Source organism: Athene cunicularia (genome assembly GCF_003259725.1).
Source record: "Athene cunicularia isolate RWA chromosome 12 unlocalized genomic scaffold, athCun1 chr12_part1, whole genome shotgun sequence".
Lineage (NCBI taxonomy): Eukaryota > Metazoa > Chordata > Aves > Strigiformes > Strigidae > Athene > Athene cunicularia.
In genome coordinates, this window is record NW_020799116.1 from 3,397,408 (window position 1) to 3,411,470 (window position 14,063).

The window sequence follows — 14,063 nt, forward strand, 5'->3', positions numbered from 1 at the left end:
CTGGTCCAGCTCTCCGTGCCCAGCCGCTGGACCGGCCCCGGTGCTTCACCGGGTGATTTTTGCAGCTGTTTCCAGCCGCCTTTGTGTTACCAGCTCACCGGGGGAATTGGCTTCATCCACCACAACTGCACCCCGGAGTTCCAGGCCAACGAAGTGCGGAAGGTGAAGGTGAGCCCCGGGGTTCGGCCCTGCCGAAGGAGCCGTGGGACCGTTAAAAACGTGCCGGATCGGGGTGTTTCGGAGGGGCAGCGCCGCCGAGCTGGCCCCCACAAAGCCTCTGGTTGTGCGTTAGGCTCTGTCCGCACCCAGGCGGGGATTCGCCAACCACCAGGCCTCCTGCTGTGGGAACATTCCCTTTAACTTTGGGAAGGAGGGTTAGCCTGGGCGCTCCTGGGAATGTAACGCTACTTGGGCGAGCCTTGGTGCTGGTTTGGGAGTCATCCTGGCGGGGAGCACGTGGCCAGGCTGGGTGGTTGTTGGTCTTTGTGAGCAGCCGTGGTAGCCACCGGGCTCGCGTCCGGCTTCTGCTCGGTCTGGCAGTGCCGCTCAGCCTGGCTGCTCGATCTGCTTCTTGACAGAAATACGAGCAAGGATTCATCACAGACCCCGTGGTGCTGAGCCCCAACGACCGAGTGCGAGATGTGTTTGAAGCAAAAGCTCGTCACGGATTCTGTGGGATTCCCATCACGGACAATGGGAAGATGGGGGGCAAACTGGTTGGGATCATCTCGTCTCGAGATATTGATTTCCTCAAAGAGTCGGAGCACGACTTGCCTCTCGGCGAGGTGAGAAGGGGAAGCGGCGCGGCTGGTGCTGAGGAGAAGGGCGAGCGCGTGGCCGAGGACGCGGCGCGGGAGGGAGCAGCCCTGCATCTTTATTTCCAGGGGAGAGCGTCTCGCTGGCTGATGCTCTCGCTGTGACTCCTGCAGTGCAGATACGAGGGAGTGGCCGTGCTGTTGGCGTGACTCCTGCTGCCGGGTTATCTTGCGGTGTTGGGAAGCCATCCTCTCCACAGCTGGTGCTCTCCCCTGGTTCAGTAATTAATTCCTGCTGTGGTCCCACGTAACATGCCGGTGCTGTAGCAGCTGCATTGTGCCCAGCGAGCCTTCCCCGAGTGCTGACCATCCTTTTATCTAGGCTACTTGCTCTTTAAAATAACTCCCTGAACTTGGAGACTCTCGGTTCAGCCTTTGTGATGCTGCGCTGTCAAACTCCCCTGGTGCAGGAGAACGTTCTCCGCGATGCCGATGTCGGTCCCTGTTAGTTCTGGTGCTCCTGTTACACCAGCTGTGTAACTGTAGCTCTGCGGCGCTGTCAGGTTACACCACCGGTGCCTCTCAGCCAGGCTCTGCTCTTGACTCATGACTATTTTTAGCTGTTGCTGACCAAACCTGCTATCACATGCTCATCCCTGTTTGGTTTGAAATCGCCTATAAATACCTGTAACGAGAATCTTAAACCAGGAGTAGGTTATAAAAGGGCACATGGCCCTTTGAAGCCATGCTGGCCCATTCAGAGGAGCCACATAAGTATCTCCTCTCATTTTTTACGTGCATCCTTCAGCGCTGCGGAGTTGGAAGCTCGCTGCTGTTAGTGTTTGGTGCTTACCTCTGTCACCAGGCAAGGCCAGGGAAAGGAATGGTCTAGATCTCCCCCAACTCTCCATCCAGCAGCCCTCTTGCTGGTCGTTGCCATCCAGTTAAACACAGAGGTCTCCTGTAGCTCGGGAAGCTCCTGGATCCCACAGGCTCAGGGAGTGTGTCGGGATCTGTCACTGAGTCCTCAGGCTTCTCCTGAAACGTGGGTTCTGTCAGAGACAAGATTTTTGGTGGATGCAGGCAGGGCAAACCTCCTTCCTGATGCGAAATGTCTGTTTTTAGGGTATAACTAGCTAAAACATTCCCTCTTTTCCTTGTGGTACACAACTAATCTACCTTCCTCGAGGGTTAGAGTATTCCCTTTTCATTTTGCCTGGCATTCTTGAGTAACCTTTCATGAGAACGTCCTACGTGAATTTTGTGGTCACAGAATGCTGTGGGTGGGAGAGGACCTTGAGGTCCTTTGTCAAACCTTCTGCTTGGGGCGCGTTCAGCTGGGGCAGGGTGTGTGGGGCAGTGTCTGCGTCTCCAAGGACGGAGAGATTTCACCACCTCCCTGGGCTGCTCTCCCAGTGTCTGACCACTGTCACGGTGAAAGGTTTTTTCTGCGTACCACGTCAGATGTTCCCGTGTTCCAGCTTATGTCCGTTGCCCCTTGCCTCTGCGCTGAGTTTTAGTGCTTGTTTGTCAAGAGCGAGCGTGGGTGAGCGGGTTTGTTTGAAGTGATTCCTTCGCCCCGTTGACCTTGCCTGCAGCAGTGCCCTTCCAGAGCCTGGCTGCTGGGGATTGTTCTCTGAAAGTGAGCTTGGGGGTAGCGTTTCTGCCAGAACAACAAGAGACTCTGGAGGTATCTCCAGCCCTTATTTCCCTGCGCTCTATTAAAAGGGGGGGCTGTTTGGGTGACATCCCCAACAAGCATCATCTGAGAGTCATCCCTTGCTTCTGGGTGCTCTCCCTCCGGGTGCTGAGGCCTTCCGCCGTCTCCTGTTTTCACTACGCTGATGGGCTCGGGGGCTGATGGCTGGTGCTTGCACGGGGACAGCACGTTGGAGGCTGTTCTGTGTGTTCCTGGAGGCGCGTTGCTGTGCTGTGGGCTCCTTTGTCTGTGGAGCACTCCCACGCAGCTGCTGCAGAGCATTTCACGTGGGCGGGGGGGTTCAGTATTTTCAGATCAGTGCGAAGGAGTTCTTGTGACTTTTTATCTTCTCCCTCCCACTAGATTATGACAAAGCGGGAGGATCTTGTCGTGGCCCCGGCTGGCGTAATGTTGAAAGAAGCAAATGAAATTCTGCAAAGGAGTAAAAAAGGTACCTGCGAACGTCTGTGACGCGAGGGAGAGCTGTGGGAGCGCTGGGCCGCAAGCCGCAGCGGGCGCATGTGGGCACGTGTCCGTGTGTGGGTGGAGCAGGGGAGGGCTGTGTTCCAGCACGAGGAGAGGACAGCGAGCAGAGAGTGCCTGCAGCCCTCTGCCAGGGTACAGAGTTCACGTGTGTTCATCTCAAATCTGTTGGAAGCTGAAGGATTTTTGGCAGCCCAGGAGCTGAAGAGCGCCTGGATGTCCAGCCACACCTCTTCAATTTTCTGTCCTTCACATTTTGTCACTCGGTTCAGCTCTGTTAGGGTTTGGTAGTTTGACTTTTGACATAGTGTCATGGGTCTAATTATTGAAAAAGATTAACTTTTTCTATGGTCAGCATGAAAATACTGAGTTCTCCTCTGGTACTGCAGATTCCTTGCTCTGTATCTTGAGGTGGCATCTGTGGCCAAGCAAGATCTGGTAACACACCTCTTTGAGTCTCCACCTCGTACCAGTTGCTGCCTGCCTGATGCTCCTGGTCTGCTGCACCGCTCCGGGCTAATGCCTGTCTCCTGCAGAAATCCGCAGTGATGTTCTTTCTGTTCTTTTCAAGGCAAGCTGCCAATTGTTAATGAAGATGACGAGCTGGTGGCTATAATTGCCCGCACCGATCTCAAGAAGAACCGGGACTACCCTCTGGCTTCTAAGGATTCCAAGAAGCAGCTGCTCTGTGGTGCCGCTATCGGGACCCACGAAGATGACAAGTATCGGCTGGACCTCCTGGTGCAGGCTGGCGTGGATGCGGTGGTGCTGGTGAGGCACCCACAGGCGTCACGTTGGCCTGGAGGGGTTGGGTGGGCGGAGGATCCCATTTGAAGGAATCTCCTTGGCAGTGGGGCAGCAGCGTGGCACTTACTGTCTTCGTTATGGGCCCTTTTGTGTTAGAATAAGGCAGTTTGTTGACTTCTCCGTCTCGTTCGGGTCAAGTAAGAGGGATTTCTCTTGCCTGGGAACTCATTTGACCTCAAGGGAGTATGTAGGCTGAGAAGAGAAAAATTGTCTGTTCACACAGCATCTTCTCTGTGAATCTGGTTTGTATGAGCACTAGCGTGGCCAGCAGGGACATGGAAGGGATCTGAGCCCTGTGCTCAGCACTGGTGAGGCTGCACCTCAGTGAGTGGGTTCAGTTTTGGGCCCCTCACTCCAAAAAGGCCATTGAATGACTCGAGCGTGTCCAGAGAAGGGCAACGGAGCTGGGGCAGGGTCTGGAGCACAGGTCTGCTGGGGAGCGGCTGGGGGAACTGGGGGGGTTCAGTCTGGAGAAGAGGAGGCTGAGGGGAGACCTCCTGGCCCTCTGCAACTCCCTGCCAGGAGGGGGCAGAGAGGGGGGATGAGTCTCTGGAGCCAAGGAGCCAGCGCCAGGCCCCGAGGGAATGGCCTGAAGCTGCCCAGGGCAGGGTCAGGCTGGCTCTGAGGAAGGATTTCTGTGCAGAAGGGGCTGTTGGGCGTTGGAATGGGCTGCCCAGGGCAGGGGGGAGTCCCCGGGATCCCTGGAGGGGTTGAAGAGTCGGGCTGAGCCAGCGCTGAGGGATCTGGGGGAGTTGGGAACGGTCAGGGTGAGGTTCATGGTTGGGCTGGAGGAGCTGCAAGGGCTTTTCCAACCCAGATGATTCTGTGTTTTCTATAAACGCTTCTTGCAGTCTGCTGCCATTGTCTCTTGATGTTTTTAACTAGTTTTGACTATTTGGCTTTCCAGTTTCCCTTCAGCTCTTTGGTGTTTGTTACTGTCTTACCCTGATGTTCAGGAGTGGTCAGCCCAGAGCTGCTCTGCTCGTCTCCCCTTCTGACCTTTCGGGCACGGCCGTCACCGCCTGTATTTACACGTTGTTTTCTCATTGATTGTTAGCTTGCCAGCCCACGGTGCTCCGAGGGCAGGGCTGAGCTGCATTGCAGCTGGAAATGTTTAACAGACACCGTGAGCTGGCCGGGTCACGGAGACCGGCGGGGCCTGAGCGCTTGGTGGTCGACATCTGGTATTTCAGCTGCTCTGTGCAGCAGGGAGAGGCACATCCCCCCGCCAGCCCTGCTGGGTTTCACAAGCAGCATTCACCATTTCACCTGTAGTTTGAGACAGGCCTGACAGCATCCTGGTGGTAGAGCCACCTGGTTCTTACCACAGCCAGATGTGCTGCTTGTTGCCTACTGTAGAAGCCACAGGATTCAAACCTGAAGGATATTCCTGAAGTCTTGACGATAAACTGCCTTGCATAGGGAAAGTACATTAGTGTCTTGGCAGCAGGTTTTTCTCAGGCTCTGTGCTCACTTTGGGGAGTTATTTTGGCCACTTAGCCAGCTTAGCAGAGACCCCAGTAAGCAGAGTGAAGATCTGAGGCTTTTCCGGAGTTGTGTTTGTAATCTTCTGCAGAAATTGTGGTTGAAATTGGTTTTCTTTTTGTTGCAGGATTCCTCTCAGGGGAACTCCATCTTCCAGATCAATATGATAAAATACATTAAGGAGAAATATCCCAACCTACAAGTTATTGGAGGAAACGGTAGGCATGTGTTGAAGACTGTTCTTGTCTTTAAATCACATTTTTTTCTTAGGCGTAGAGGGAGCTGCAGGGACGCGAATGAAACAGTCGTCTTGGTAAATGTCTGTGAACTTAAAATGGTTTCCTCTGGCCTGTGGAGCAGAGCAGGAGCACTCTGCAGATACAGGGCAGTACCCTGCTGCTGCCATAGCTGCAAATATTTTGAAACCTTTATTCTGCAGCACAGTGCACTACAGTCCTCTGTAGCCTGTCACGCGTTAGCTTCTTTTACACACCAGTTTAAAATTTTGGATGATAATAATACTAACAACGAATGTTGCTCAATGTGGCAATGTAATGGAAATTTCCCTGCCTCTTGGCAGCAGAGTTCAGCAGTCCTTGTCTTTACCTGGCTGGTGTGTTACTGGTGCTGCTGTTAGCCTGTGCTCTGCCCTCCCTGCCTGGTGTGGCCCAAAGAGCACTTGGCACCACGCGGTGACCTCTGCTAGCTCAGCCTTTGGCTGTAAGCGTGTTTCAGAGTAGCCTAAAGGACCAGCGTGTCACCTCACCCGCTGGGGACAGCTGGGACAAACTCACGGCTGCTTTTGCAGATGGGCCTGATAGCAGTGGCCAGCCAGGCCTGGCTCTGACCCTGGGGATGTTTGCAGCCACGGGGGAAGCACCAGGGCAGAGCAGGCGCGTGCAGATCTGCTTGTCTCTCTTCAAACCAGTTTCTGCTCCCCACAGTTGTGACTGCTGCTCAGGCCAAGAACCTCATTGACGCAGGGGTCGATGCCCTGAGAGTCGGGATGGGCAGTGGCTCCATCTGCATCACGCAGGAAGGTGAGAGAGATCAGCCATCTCCTAAATAGTCTGGAGACATCTGTTTAATAGAGATTCCCTGCTGAAAAGCAGCGTAGCCGGGATGGACTTCTCCCGTTATAAGGGCAGTGTCCAACAGCAAGCCATCTTTCACCCCCTTCGTCCAGGACGTTCTCATCACCTGGGTCAAACCTTTTGGGGTGGCAGCAGCAGCAAAGGCATTTCCCAGTACTGACCGAGACTGAGTAGAGCAGCTGTGGCACGCGTGGCTTTGCCCGAGGAGCCGCTGGCTCGGTGTGGGATGGGGCTGGCGGGCAGCTCTGCAGGGAGAGAGGGGCTGGACGGGTGGAGTGCACCGGGCTGTCTGCGCTCCCCTTCCCTCTGGCAGCAGTGTGCGTGATGCTTGAGTATTGATCTGCTGGGCTCGATGCCTTTCTGCAATTTTCCAGGCCGAAATGGGATTTCTGGCTTTGTCTCTGCCGTTAGCTGGAGCTTGTGTGGTGCGCAGGCTGTGAAACCCCCGGCTAAAAGGCGGAGAGGGGCATCCCCAGGGCCTGGAGAAAGGCTGCCTTGAGGACAGGCTTAGTCCTCATGTTCTGAACCTGGCAGGTGAGGTGCAGAGAGGTGGAGCAAGGCCCTGCAGCCCACGAACACAGCCCCTCTCTGCTTCGCCTCTTGGTCCCCTTGCCAGGGGAGGCAGCAAGAGCGTAGCTGATGGCTGAAGGCGCCACGTTAGCTCTGCCGATCCCAGTGTGGAGCTCTCGAGCAACCCTGGACCTGGGTTGTGTTCCTGCTTTGCCTGCCACTGGCTGCGGGCGACAGTCTGCCTCGGGTGACCTTTCTAGGGAGGTTGTGGTGTCCTTGGGCTGACGCTTCCGTAGCCAGAGCAGAACCAGGACACGCGTGTCCTCCTCTGGCTCTGAGGCAGAGGACATGCTCCCTTCTGCAGCGGGTGAAGGTCTCCAGAGGGTGCCTCTGCCGTGGGAAGTGGGGTTGGGTGCTGGTTTTGGGGAAGGAACAGACCAGAGGTAGAATGGTGCTTCACAGGAGACATGGTTGGAAACCTCTTAAGCGCAGCTCTCCAGGTTTTTGTCCCCCTTAGGGCAAGAACTCTGGCTCTTTGGGTGAGGGGGGTCACCTCTCTGGATGGCCGCTGGGGTAGGGCGAGCATGTGCTGTGCACAGCCAGGCCTGGCTTGCTTGGGTCTGGCCCCTGGCTTGGCTCGGGCTAGGAAGGGTTTGCAAGGTCAGCTCTGTCCCACACCGTATGCTCTGCCTAGTAGCAGGTCACTGCTGGGGTCCTTTGTTCTGCTGCTGTTCTTCTGTCTCTAAAATGTGTGTGTTTGTTTTTGTTTAGCTGCTCCAAAGATCCCTCCAGACCTAAAGTCCCACAGCCCCAAATGCCCTTCTACTGTCACGGGCACCTATAGTAAGTCACTTGCCCTGTTCCCAACCCTAATTACGTGTCTTGAAGCAGGACCCTGATTTGGCTGCACATAGCCCTACTGCTTGTTTGAGAATAATTTAGCTGTAGATGCACTTGGGGTTTTGTGGCTTTGGATACTGGTTTTGAATCTGAAATGGAAGTTGAGAAGCCTTTCTTAATTCCTAAAGCAGGGTCTGAACTGTCAAAAGCTGAGGGCACTCAGGCCTGTCCACCCTCCACCCCAAAATCCCAGTTAGGAGCCTGACTGGGCTTTCTGACTGCATCTTCTAGATCTCCTAGCTGGGCACGCCCCAGCTGATCCAGTGCTGGGAGGTGATCCCAGAGCAGTCCTCAACCCCGCTCTGAATCTGAATGGTGGGGAGGTTGTGCACTGGCTAAGCTTTGCTGGAAGCTGCCTCCCCTGGGGTTACAGAGGGACGTAACTGTGTACGGCCTCCTCGCCAGCGTACCAGAACCACAGTGCCTTGGCACCTGGCCTACCAGGAGCACATCTTTCCCCACTGCTGCCTGCAGAGAGAAAGGATTTTTCCCCTGCCCAGCACAGGCTGCAGCATTGTCTGCTCTGTACTTCTCCAGTCGAGCAGCCACCCAAGCCAAGCCTTGGGTTTTGCCCTTTCTCCTAGTTCCGATGCACCTCAAAGGGCAACAGGTTTGTGTTGGAAGATCCTGGTTTCTCTAGCAGATGATCTTATAGGGCCACCCTTTGCAGATACACTTAAAAAAAAAAAAAAAAAGGCAAACCCTCACCCAGACCACTCGGCGTGTGTGTGTGCTCGGAACCCTGCTTTGGAAACCTGTGCTCAAGCTGTGGCGCCGGGCGCTGGGACAGCCGGAACCGTGCGATGCTCCCAGGAGCCCTGAGCCAAGCTCTGCCTTAAAGGGCTGGTCTCCGTGGTTGCTGTGGTGAGGTTTCTGCAGGCCCCACACTGTCTGTGGCACAATCCCATAGACACTGGACGCTAGACCCTCCAAAATCAGGTGTTTCTCTCCACAGAACTCTTCCCTTGCAGCATTTTGCAGCCACAACGTGGCCTTTAGCAGTGCGATACCAAGCGAGACCATCTCTTTAAGACTAACAGCATTCATGTTATAGCTGGCAGACTCTCCCTGGCTGGCTGAGCCCTAGCTTAACACCGAGTTTTGTTCGATTAAAATCAATTCTTTCACAATCTCAGCCTGCAGTCTGGCTCCCCTCTCTCAGCAGCTGCTGCTGAGCCCTGGGAGCAGAACAACTGCAGACAGACTCCCGGCCTCGGCAGCCCTCTGCCAGGGATGTGTGCTGCCAGGCAGCCTAAACCTCACCTGGAGTTCACACTCCGAACTACTAATCCTGCATGGCCATAATCTTACCCGGTGTATCAGACTAACCACGACTGGAAAAAAGGCTTCCAGTTAATTGTGGGGAAGGGAAGTCTCCCTGAGAGCAGCTTATCTCAGCGTACTTGCATGCCTGCGGCTGACAAATGTGTTACAAGACGTGCCCTGTGCTTGTTTTCCCTCGCACAATGGGAAGCCTCTAACTGCTACCGACTGGGAAGAGCAGGTGAATCCAAAGCTAATATCTCCCTTCCTGTGGGGCAGCTAAACTTGACAGAATGCTACGTTGCAGGGCAGGAACATAAATTATTTCCTGTAAGCCATCAAATCATCCTGCCCTGTTTTCTTTTTCTATTGCTGCATGTTTGTGTGTGCGTGTGTGTGTGCAGATGTATATGTATAGATAAAAATATTATCTATATGTATATACATACATACCAGCTCTCTCCCAGCCAGCTGCCTTTCCATGCGAGAAGCACATCGTACAGCTGCTGGGTATACGGAGAAGGGGTCTGGCACCCCTAGGAGGGAGCGAGTGGAGGGCTGCTCTGAGAGGGGCTTTTGGAGTCTGCTCTGCTTCCTTCCCAAGCTCCCCAGACGTCTGCTGTGCACCAGAACAAGCCGTGAGTCTCGGCTGATCCCAGGCATTTGGTCAAAGTCACCCCCACCCCAGTCCCAAGGTCACCCACAGCTTTTTGGAGTCGAGGGCTGTGAGGATGGATGTCCCAGCAGGCATCTCCTGGGCATCCGCTTCTGCAACTCAGCCTCTAGGGAAGGAGCATCCAGGGATTTGTGCGTTCCCAAATGCTGGAGCATGTGTGTGCTGGAAGCCGAAAAGGGCCTGCTGGGGAAGGGGACGTGGTGCTGCGTGGAGCTGACCCTGTCCCTGCTCTCTTCCCCGCCTGCAGTGCTGGCGTGCGGCCGCCCCCAGGCCACGGCGGTGTACAAGGTGTCTGAATACGCCAGGAGGTTTGGCGTCCCCGTGATTGCAGATGGAGGGATCCAGACGGTTGGGCACATCGCGAAGGCCCTCGCGCTCGGGGCCTCCACAGGTCAGCAGCGCAGTGGCCGGGTTGTGCACGTTGTAGGGAGTCTCCTGGGAAGGGTTTCCATACGTTCTCGGTACCTGATGGGGGTACGGGGGGCGGTTCTGTGCAGAGATCCTGAGGGTTTTGTGGCTGCAGCCCTGCCGACACGCTGTTCTCGGTGATCTCTTGTGCCAGTGATGATGGGCTCTCTCCTGGCTGCCACCACGGAGGCCCCAGGCGAGTACTTCTTCTCGGATGGAATTAGGCTGAAGAAATACCGTGGCATGGGCTCGCTAGATGCCATGGACAAGAACCTGGGCAGCCAGAACCGGTATTTCAGGTAAGAGGTGGTGCTTTGGGAGGCAGCAGATCAAACTTTTGGGGCTTCTCTGCTTCACAAAATTCCTTAATTTGTGCTCCCATGCAGTGAGACGGACAAAATCAAAGTGGCCCAGGGGGTCTCCGGTGCAGTGCAGGACAAGGGCTCTATCCACAAGTTCATTCCGTATCTGATTGCTGGGATCCAGCATTCCTGCCAGGATATTGGTGCCAAGAGCTTGACCCAAGTCCGGTGAGTCCTTCCCCTTGCTTGTGCTCTGGTTAGGGGACAGCGCTGCCCTTCGCAGTCCCCTTCGCTGTACCCAAGCTGTGGCCCTCTCCCCTCACCTCCAGTGAGCACTGCGTCAGATTTGCCAGCCCCAGAGATGCAGGAGCGTGGTCTCTGTGGTGTATTCAGCTGACTGGGCTTGAAATGTTGGCGTTACCTTATTCTGCCCGGCTCTTAGGAGCTTGGCAAAGATTATTCTGGCCACAGCTGCAGGAACCTGTCCCTTGTCCCGGCTGCTCTGCACTGTGTTTCCTGGCCTCTGGCTGGTTTGTGACGGGTGTCCTTCCCCCGCAGAGCCATGATGTACTCGGGAGAGCTGAAGTTTGAGAAGAGGACGACGTCCGCCCAGGTGGAAGGAGGGGTGCACGGCCTCCACTCGTAAGTCCTTCTGGCGGGATCCCCCATCTCGGCGGGGTGGATGCTGGGGCCAGGTGGGTCAGTAAAAGGGCTCTGCTTTGCTGCTCCCCTCGCAGGTACGAGAAGCGCCTCTTCTGAGGAGTGTCCCCCTGTGTCTTGTCATCGTGCCACTCAGCCCTGTGCCACCCCGTGCGGGAGCTGCTCTTGCTACAGAAGTGCCATTACTCTGTGGGCTGCCTAGAGCTCCCTGCGTCCCCTTGGCTGCTTCTTCACCACCCGGGAGGGGCCCACTTGCCGCCCAGGATCCTGGGCCGATGCCTGGAGCCTTGCACGCGTTGGCCGTGTTTGGTTTACAATAAAAGAGGAAAATATGTGCAGTTGGTGTCAGCCCGGAGCCCCTCTTCCTTCTGTACTGCCCTTGTTCTTCCTCCTGCACCCCTCAGGAGCAGCCTGTGGCTGCTGAAGGGACACTCTGTGTGTCTGAGGGGAATAGGGAGGGGACGGGGCTGAGTGGGTAACACAGTGTGGGGTGTTTAAAAAAACCCACCACCTCTGTGAGAGCAGAAGACAAGTGGCTGCAGGGCAAAAGCAAATGGATTTTACCCCCATGTCCGGGCCAGCTGCTGCAGGGACGAGCACAGCCACCCCCACGGCCCTGGAAACGCTTAGTGCTGCAGCTGCTCACAGGCAACAGGCCCTTGGACACGTATTTTTCCTATTTTTTACCAATCTGCCTTTCTCTTTGCCTTCCCCTAAACATCCCCTGCTGTCCCCCCAGCAGCTGCCCTGCTTCAGCTGGTCAGTGGCGGTAGTACAGATCACTTGCCCAGGCTTCATTTATGATTTTTTTTTTCCAGAAGGTGTGTGGACAATGAACTTGCAAGTGCACGGGCTTGCAAAGGAGCCAGTGTTTGTATTTCTGTACCCCTGACCCGTGCAAACAGCCCTGGCTTGGTCCGGTTACCTGTGCTTGTAACACCAGGTGACAAGGGCATTTTACACCTGTATCAGTCATCACATGCAAATGTCACTCCTGCTGAACTGTGTGTGTTTACCATCAGCCTTTTGTGTCTTTAGTGTTGTTGGTTGAAAAAAAAAAAATCACTCCCCAGCATGGTGATGTCAAATTAGATTTACACACGTTACAACCAAAGCCTTGAATTACAACATAATCGTGTCAAACGTTCATTAACGCAGCTGACTCGTTAAGCAAAGCTACTCCAAGGCCTGACCCAGGGCTGGGGACAACTGCAGCCACATCCCCCCCTGCCCCACGGAGGTGGCAGGGTTTGGAGCATGAGGCTGTGATAGGTTCATGCACCCCCTAAACCCACCGCAGGGTGGTATCCACAACCATGAGGCAGTCTCAGGTGTGCGGGAGTTGGGGGGACAGGACAGTGAGCCTCCCCACACACAACCCCTGCTCGAGCTGAGCCTGCAGGGGGTCACGGTGCAGCCCCCCAGGGACCCGGCTGCAGCTCGAGGGACACAAAACCCCGCAGGAGAGCCAGTGTGTGCCAGTGCCAGGGGCCACACCAGTTGCTGGTGCTGACCCACAGCACCAGTGCCATGTTCCAGCCGTGCTCTGCTGTGCATTAACCACCACGCCATTGCTCTGGGGTTCCAATTTACATGTATTTTCCTTGTGGAGCCCCAACCGGAGCGTGCAGCTCAACCCACCAGCCTCCGCCCTGCCTCGGAGTGACGGTTTCTTGCTGCCAAGGCACCAGTGTGGTGCTGCCAGCAATGCTCCTGCCTCACACCATGCTGCCAGAGCAGCCCGGGAGGCCGAGAAGCCAGGGACTTTGGGGAAAAGCCGAGCCCACACGTTTCACAACACCCTCCTGTGTGCGGAGCCGCCACCCAAGCAGCAGCTCCGACAGTTTAGTCTGAAGTGTTCCTCTGCCGGGAGCGGGATGCTCACAGCAGGGGGGGGCTTCAAGCAGCGAAGGGAAAGGCTGCTCAGCCTGCACCTACACCCCCCTGTAGGCACCCCGCGGAGGGATGAGCCCAGCAGCTACCATGCGCTTTTCACTTGTTAAGAAGTTGAATGTTGCACAGGCGTTTGGCTGTGGAATACAAAAGGGGAGGGTGTGAAGCCCCAGCCCTCGGGCCCTTCCCCACGGGGCACGCAGCCCCCTCCAGGCCTCCTCCACAGAGTCCCAGGAGTAGGGGGGACTCCCCACAGTGCTCCCCTTCCCTGGGGTGCTGCCTGCGCACACCCTTCCTCACCGTGTCCTGCACTTCCACTGCGATCCCGCACTCCCGCATCTGCTTCAGCAAGGCAGGGTGGAGCCGCTCCACCCTGTCTCCAGTGCCCAGCACCAGGATCTCTGCAAAAAGGACCTGACTGCAGGCAAGGCCGGGCAGGGCCGCGCTCAGGGCCGCCTTGGCCCACACCCGCCCTCCCCGCGGGGACCAACAGCTCCCCCTCGGCCGACAGGAGCCCAAATGAGGGGGGGACGCCTGTTCCGCTGCGCCCCTCCAGCTGCTGCTGCAGGGCAGGAGGATGCCAGAAAGCAGCTCTTTTCCCCCCAAAACCACCAGGCACAACACTGTGGGGTGAGCTGAGGCAAAGCTGTGCTGGCTCTGAGGGGCCAGCGCAGGGCCCCAGCCACCCCACGTACCGATCTGGGGTTCCAGCAGCCGGAACAGCGACAGACTTTCATGCGAGATGTCCCTGTAGGAGCCAACCTGCGGGGACACCGAGGGCGCTGAGCAGGACCCACAACGCAGGGGTGGCCGAGGCCCTGCCCCGCCGCCGGGCACTCACGTTCCACTGGAGGATGGTGCGGGGCAGGATGGCGCAGGGCCCCACCACCAGGTCCCTGTTGATGGTGAAGCCGCGGTTGGTGTAGCCGTCGATGAACATGATGTTGGGGGACTCCGGCTGCAGCACCGTCACCCGCGTCCGCTGGTACATCTCGTCATCCGCCGGTACGAGGCGGTGAGCCCGGCACGGCACCCTGCGGGGACGGGGAGCGGCTGGGACACGCGGGACACACGGACAGCCCGCAGTGAGCCCCAGGGGCACCCCACAGCTAACACCCCCCCTCAGAG

General features: G+C 56.5%; 2 protein-coding genes across 2 annotated transcripts; one reads left to right on the forward strand and one right to left on the reverse strand.

Annotated features, from left to right (window-relative positions):
- IMPDH2 (inosine monophosphate dehydrogenase 2) lies at positions 1-11,380 on the forward strand (the record flags this gene model as incomplete). Its single annotated transcript, XM_026857541.1, has 12 exons — positions 1-168; positions 579-785; positions 2,818-2,905; positions 3,509-3,708; positions 5,357-5,447; positions 6,174-6,269; positions 7,605-7,676; positions 9,920-10,063; positions 10,235-10,379; positions 10,467-10,610; positions 10,941-11,024; positions 11,120-11,380. Coding segments are annotated over 12 exons (1,461 nt in total), but the record flags the coding sequence as incomplete, so codon positions are not given.
- Positions 11,381-11,503: 123 nt separating this feature from the next.
- On the reverse strand, positions 11,504-14,046 carry NDUFAF3 (NADH:ubiquinone oxidoreductase complex assembly factor 3). Its single transcript, XM_026857443.1, has 4 exons — positions 13,777-14,046; positions 13,631-13,697; positions 13,236-13,336; positions 11,504-13,072 (listed from the first exon to the last, which is right to left on the reverse strand). Exons 1-4 carry the CDS (start codon positions 13,924-13,926, stop codon positions 12,977-12,979), a joined length of 414 nt encoding a protein of 137 aa, XP_026713244.1. The 5' UTR covers positions 13,927-14,046; the 3' UTR covers positions 11,504-12,976.
- Positions 14,047-14,063: the final 17 nt, after the last annotated feature.

Bases quoted from the DNA above. Each gene is read 5' to 3' on its own strand.
- NDUFAF3 (XM_026857443.1), bottom strand. From the start codon at position 13,926: ATGTACCAGCGGACGCGGGTGACGGTGCTGCAGCCGGAGTCCCCCAAC. The intron at 13,698-13,776 runs GTGAGTGCCCGG...GTGTCCCCGCAG, and splicing joins GCACCATCCTCCAGTGGAAC to GTTGGCTCCTACAGGGACAT. The intron at 13,073-13,235 runs GTGAGGAAGGGT...TGTATTCCACAG, and splicing joins CAGTGGAAGTGCAGGACACG to CCAAACGCCTGTGCAACATT.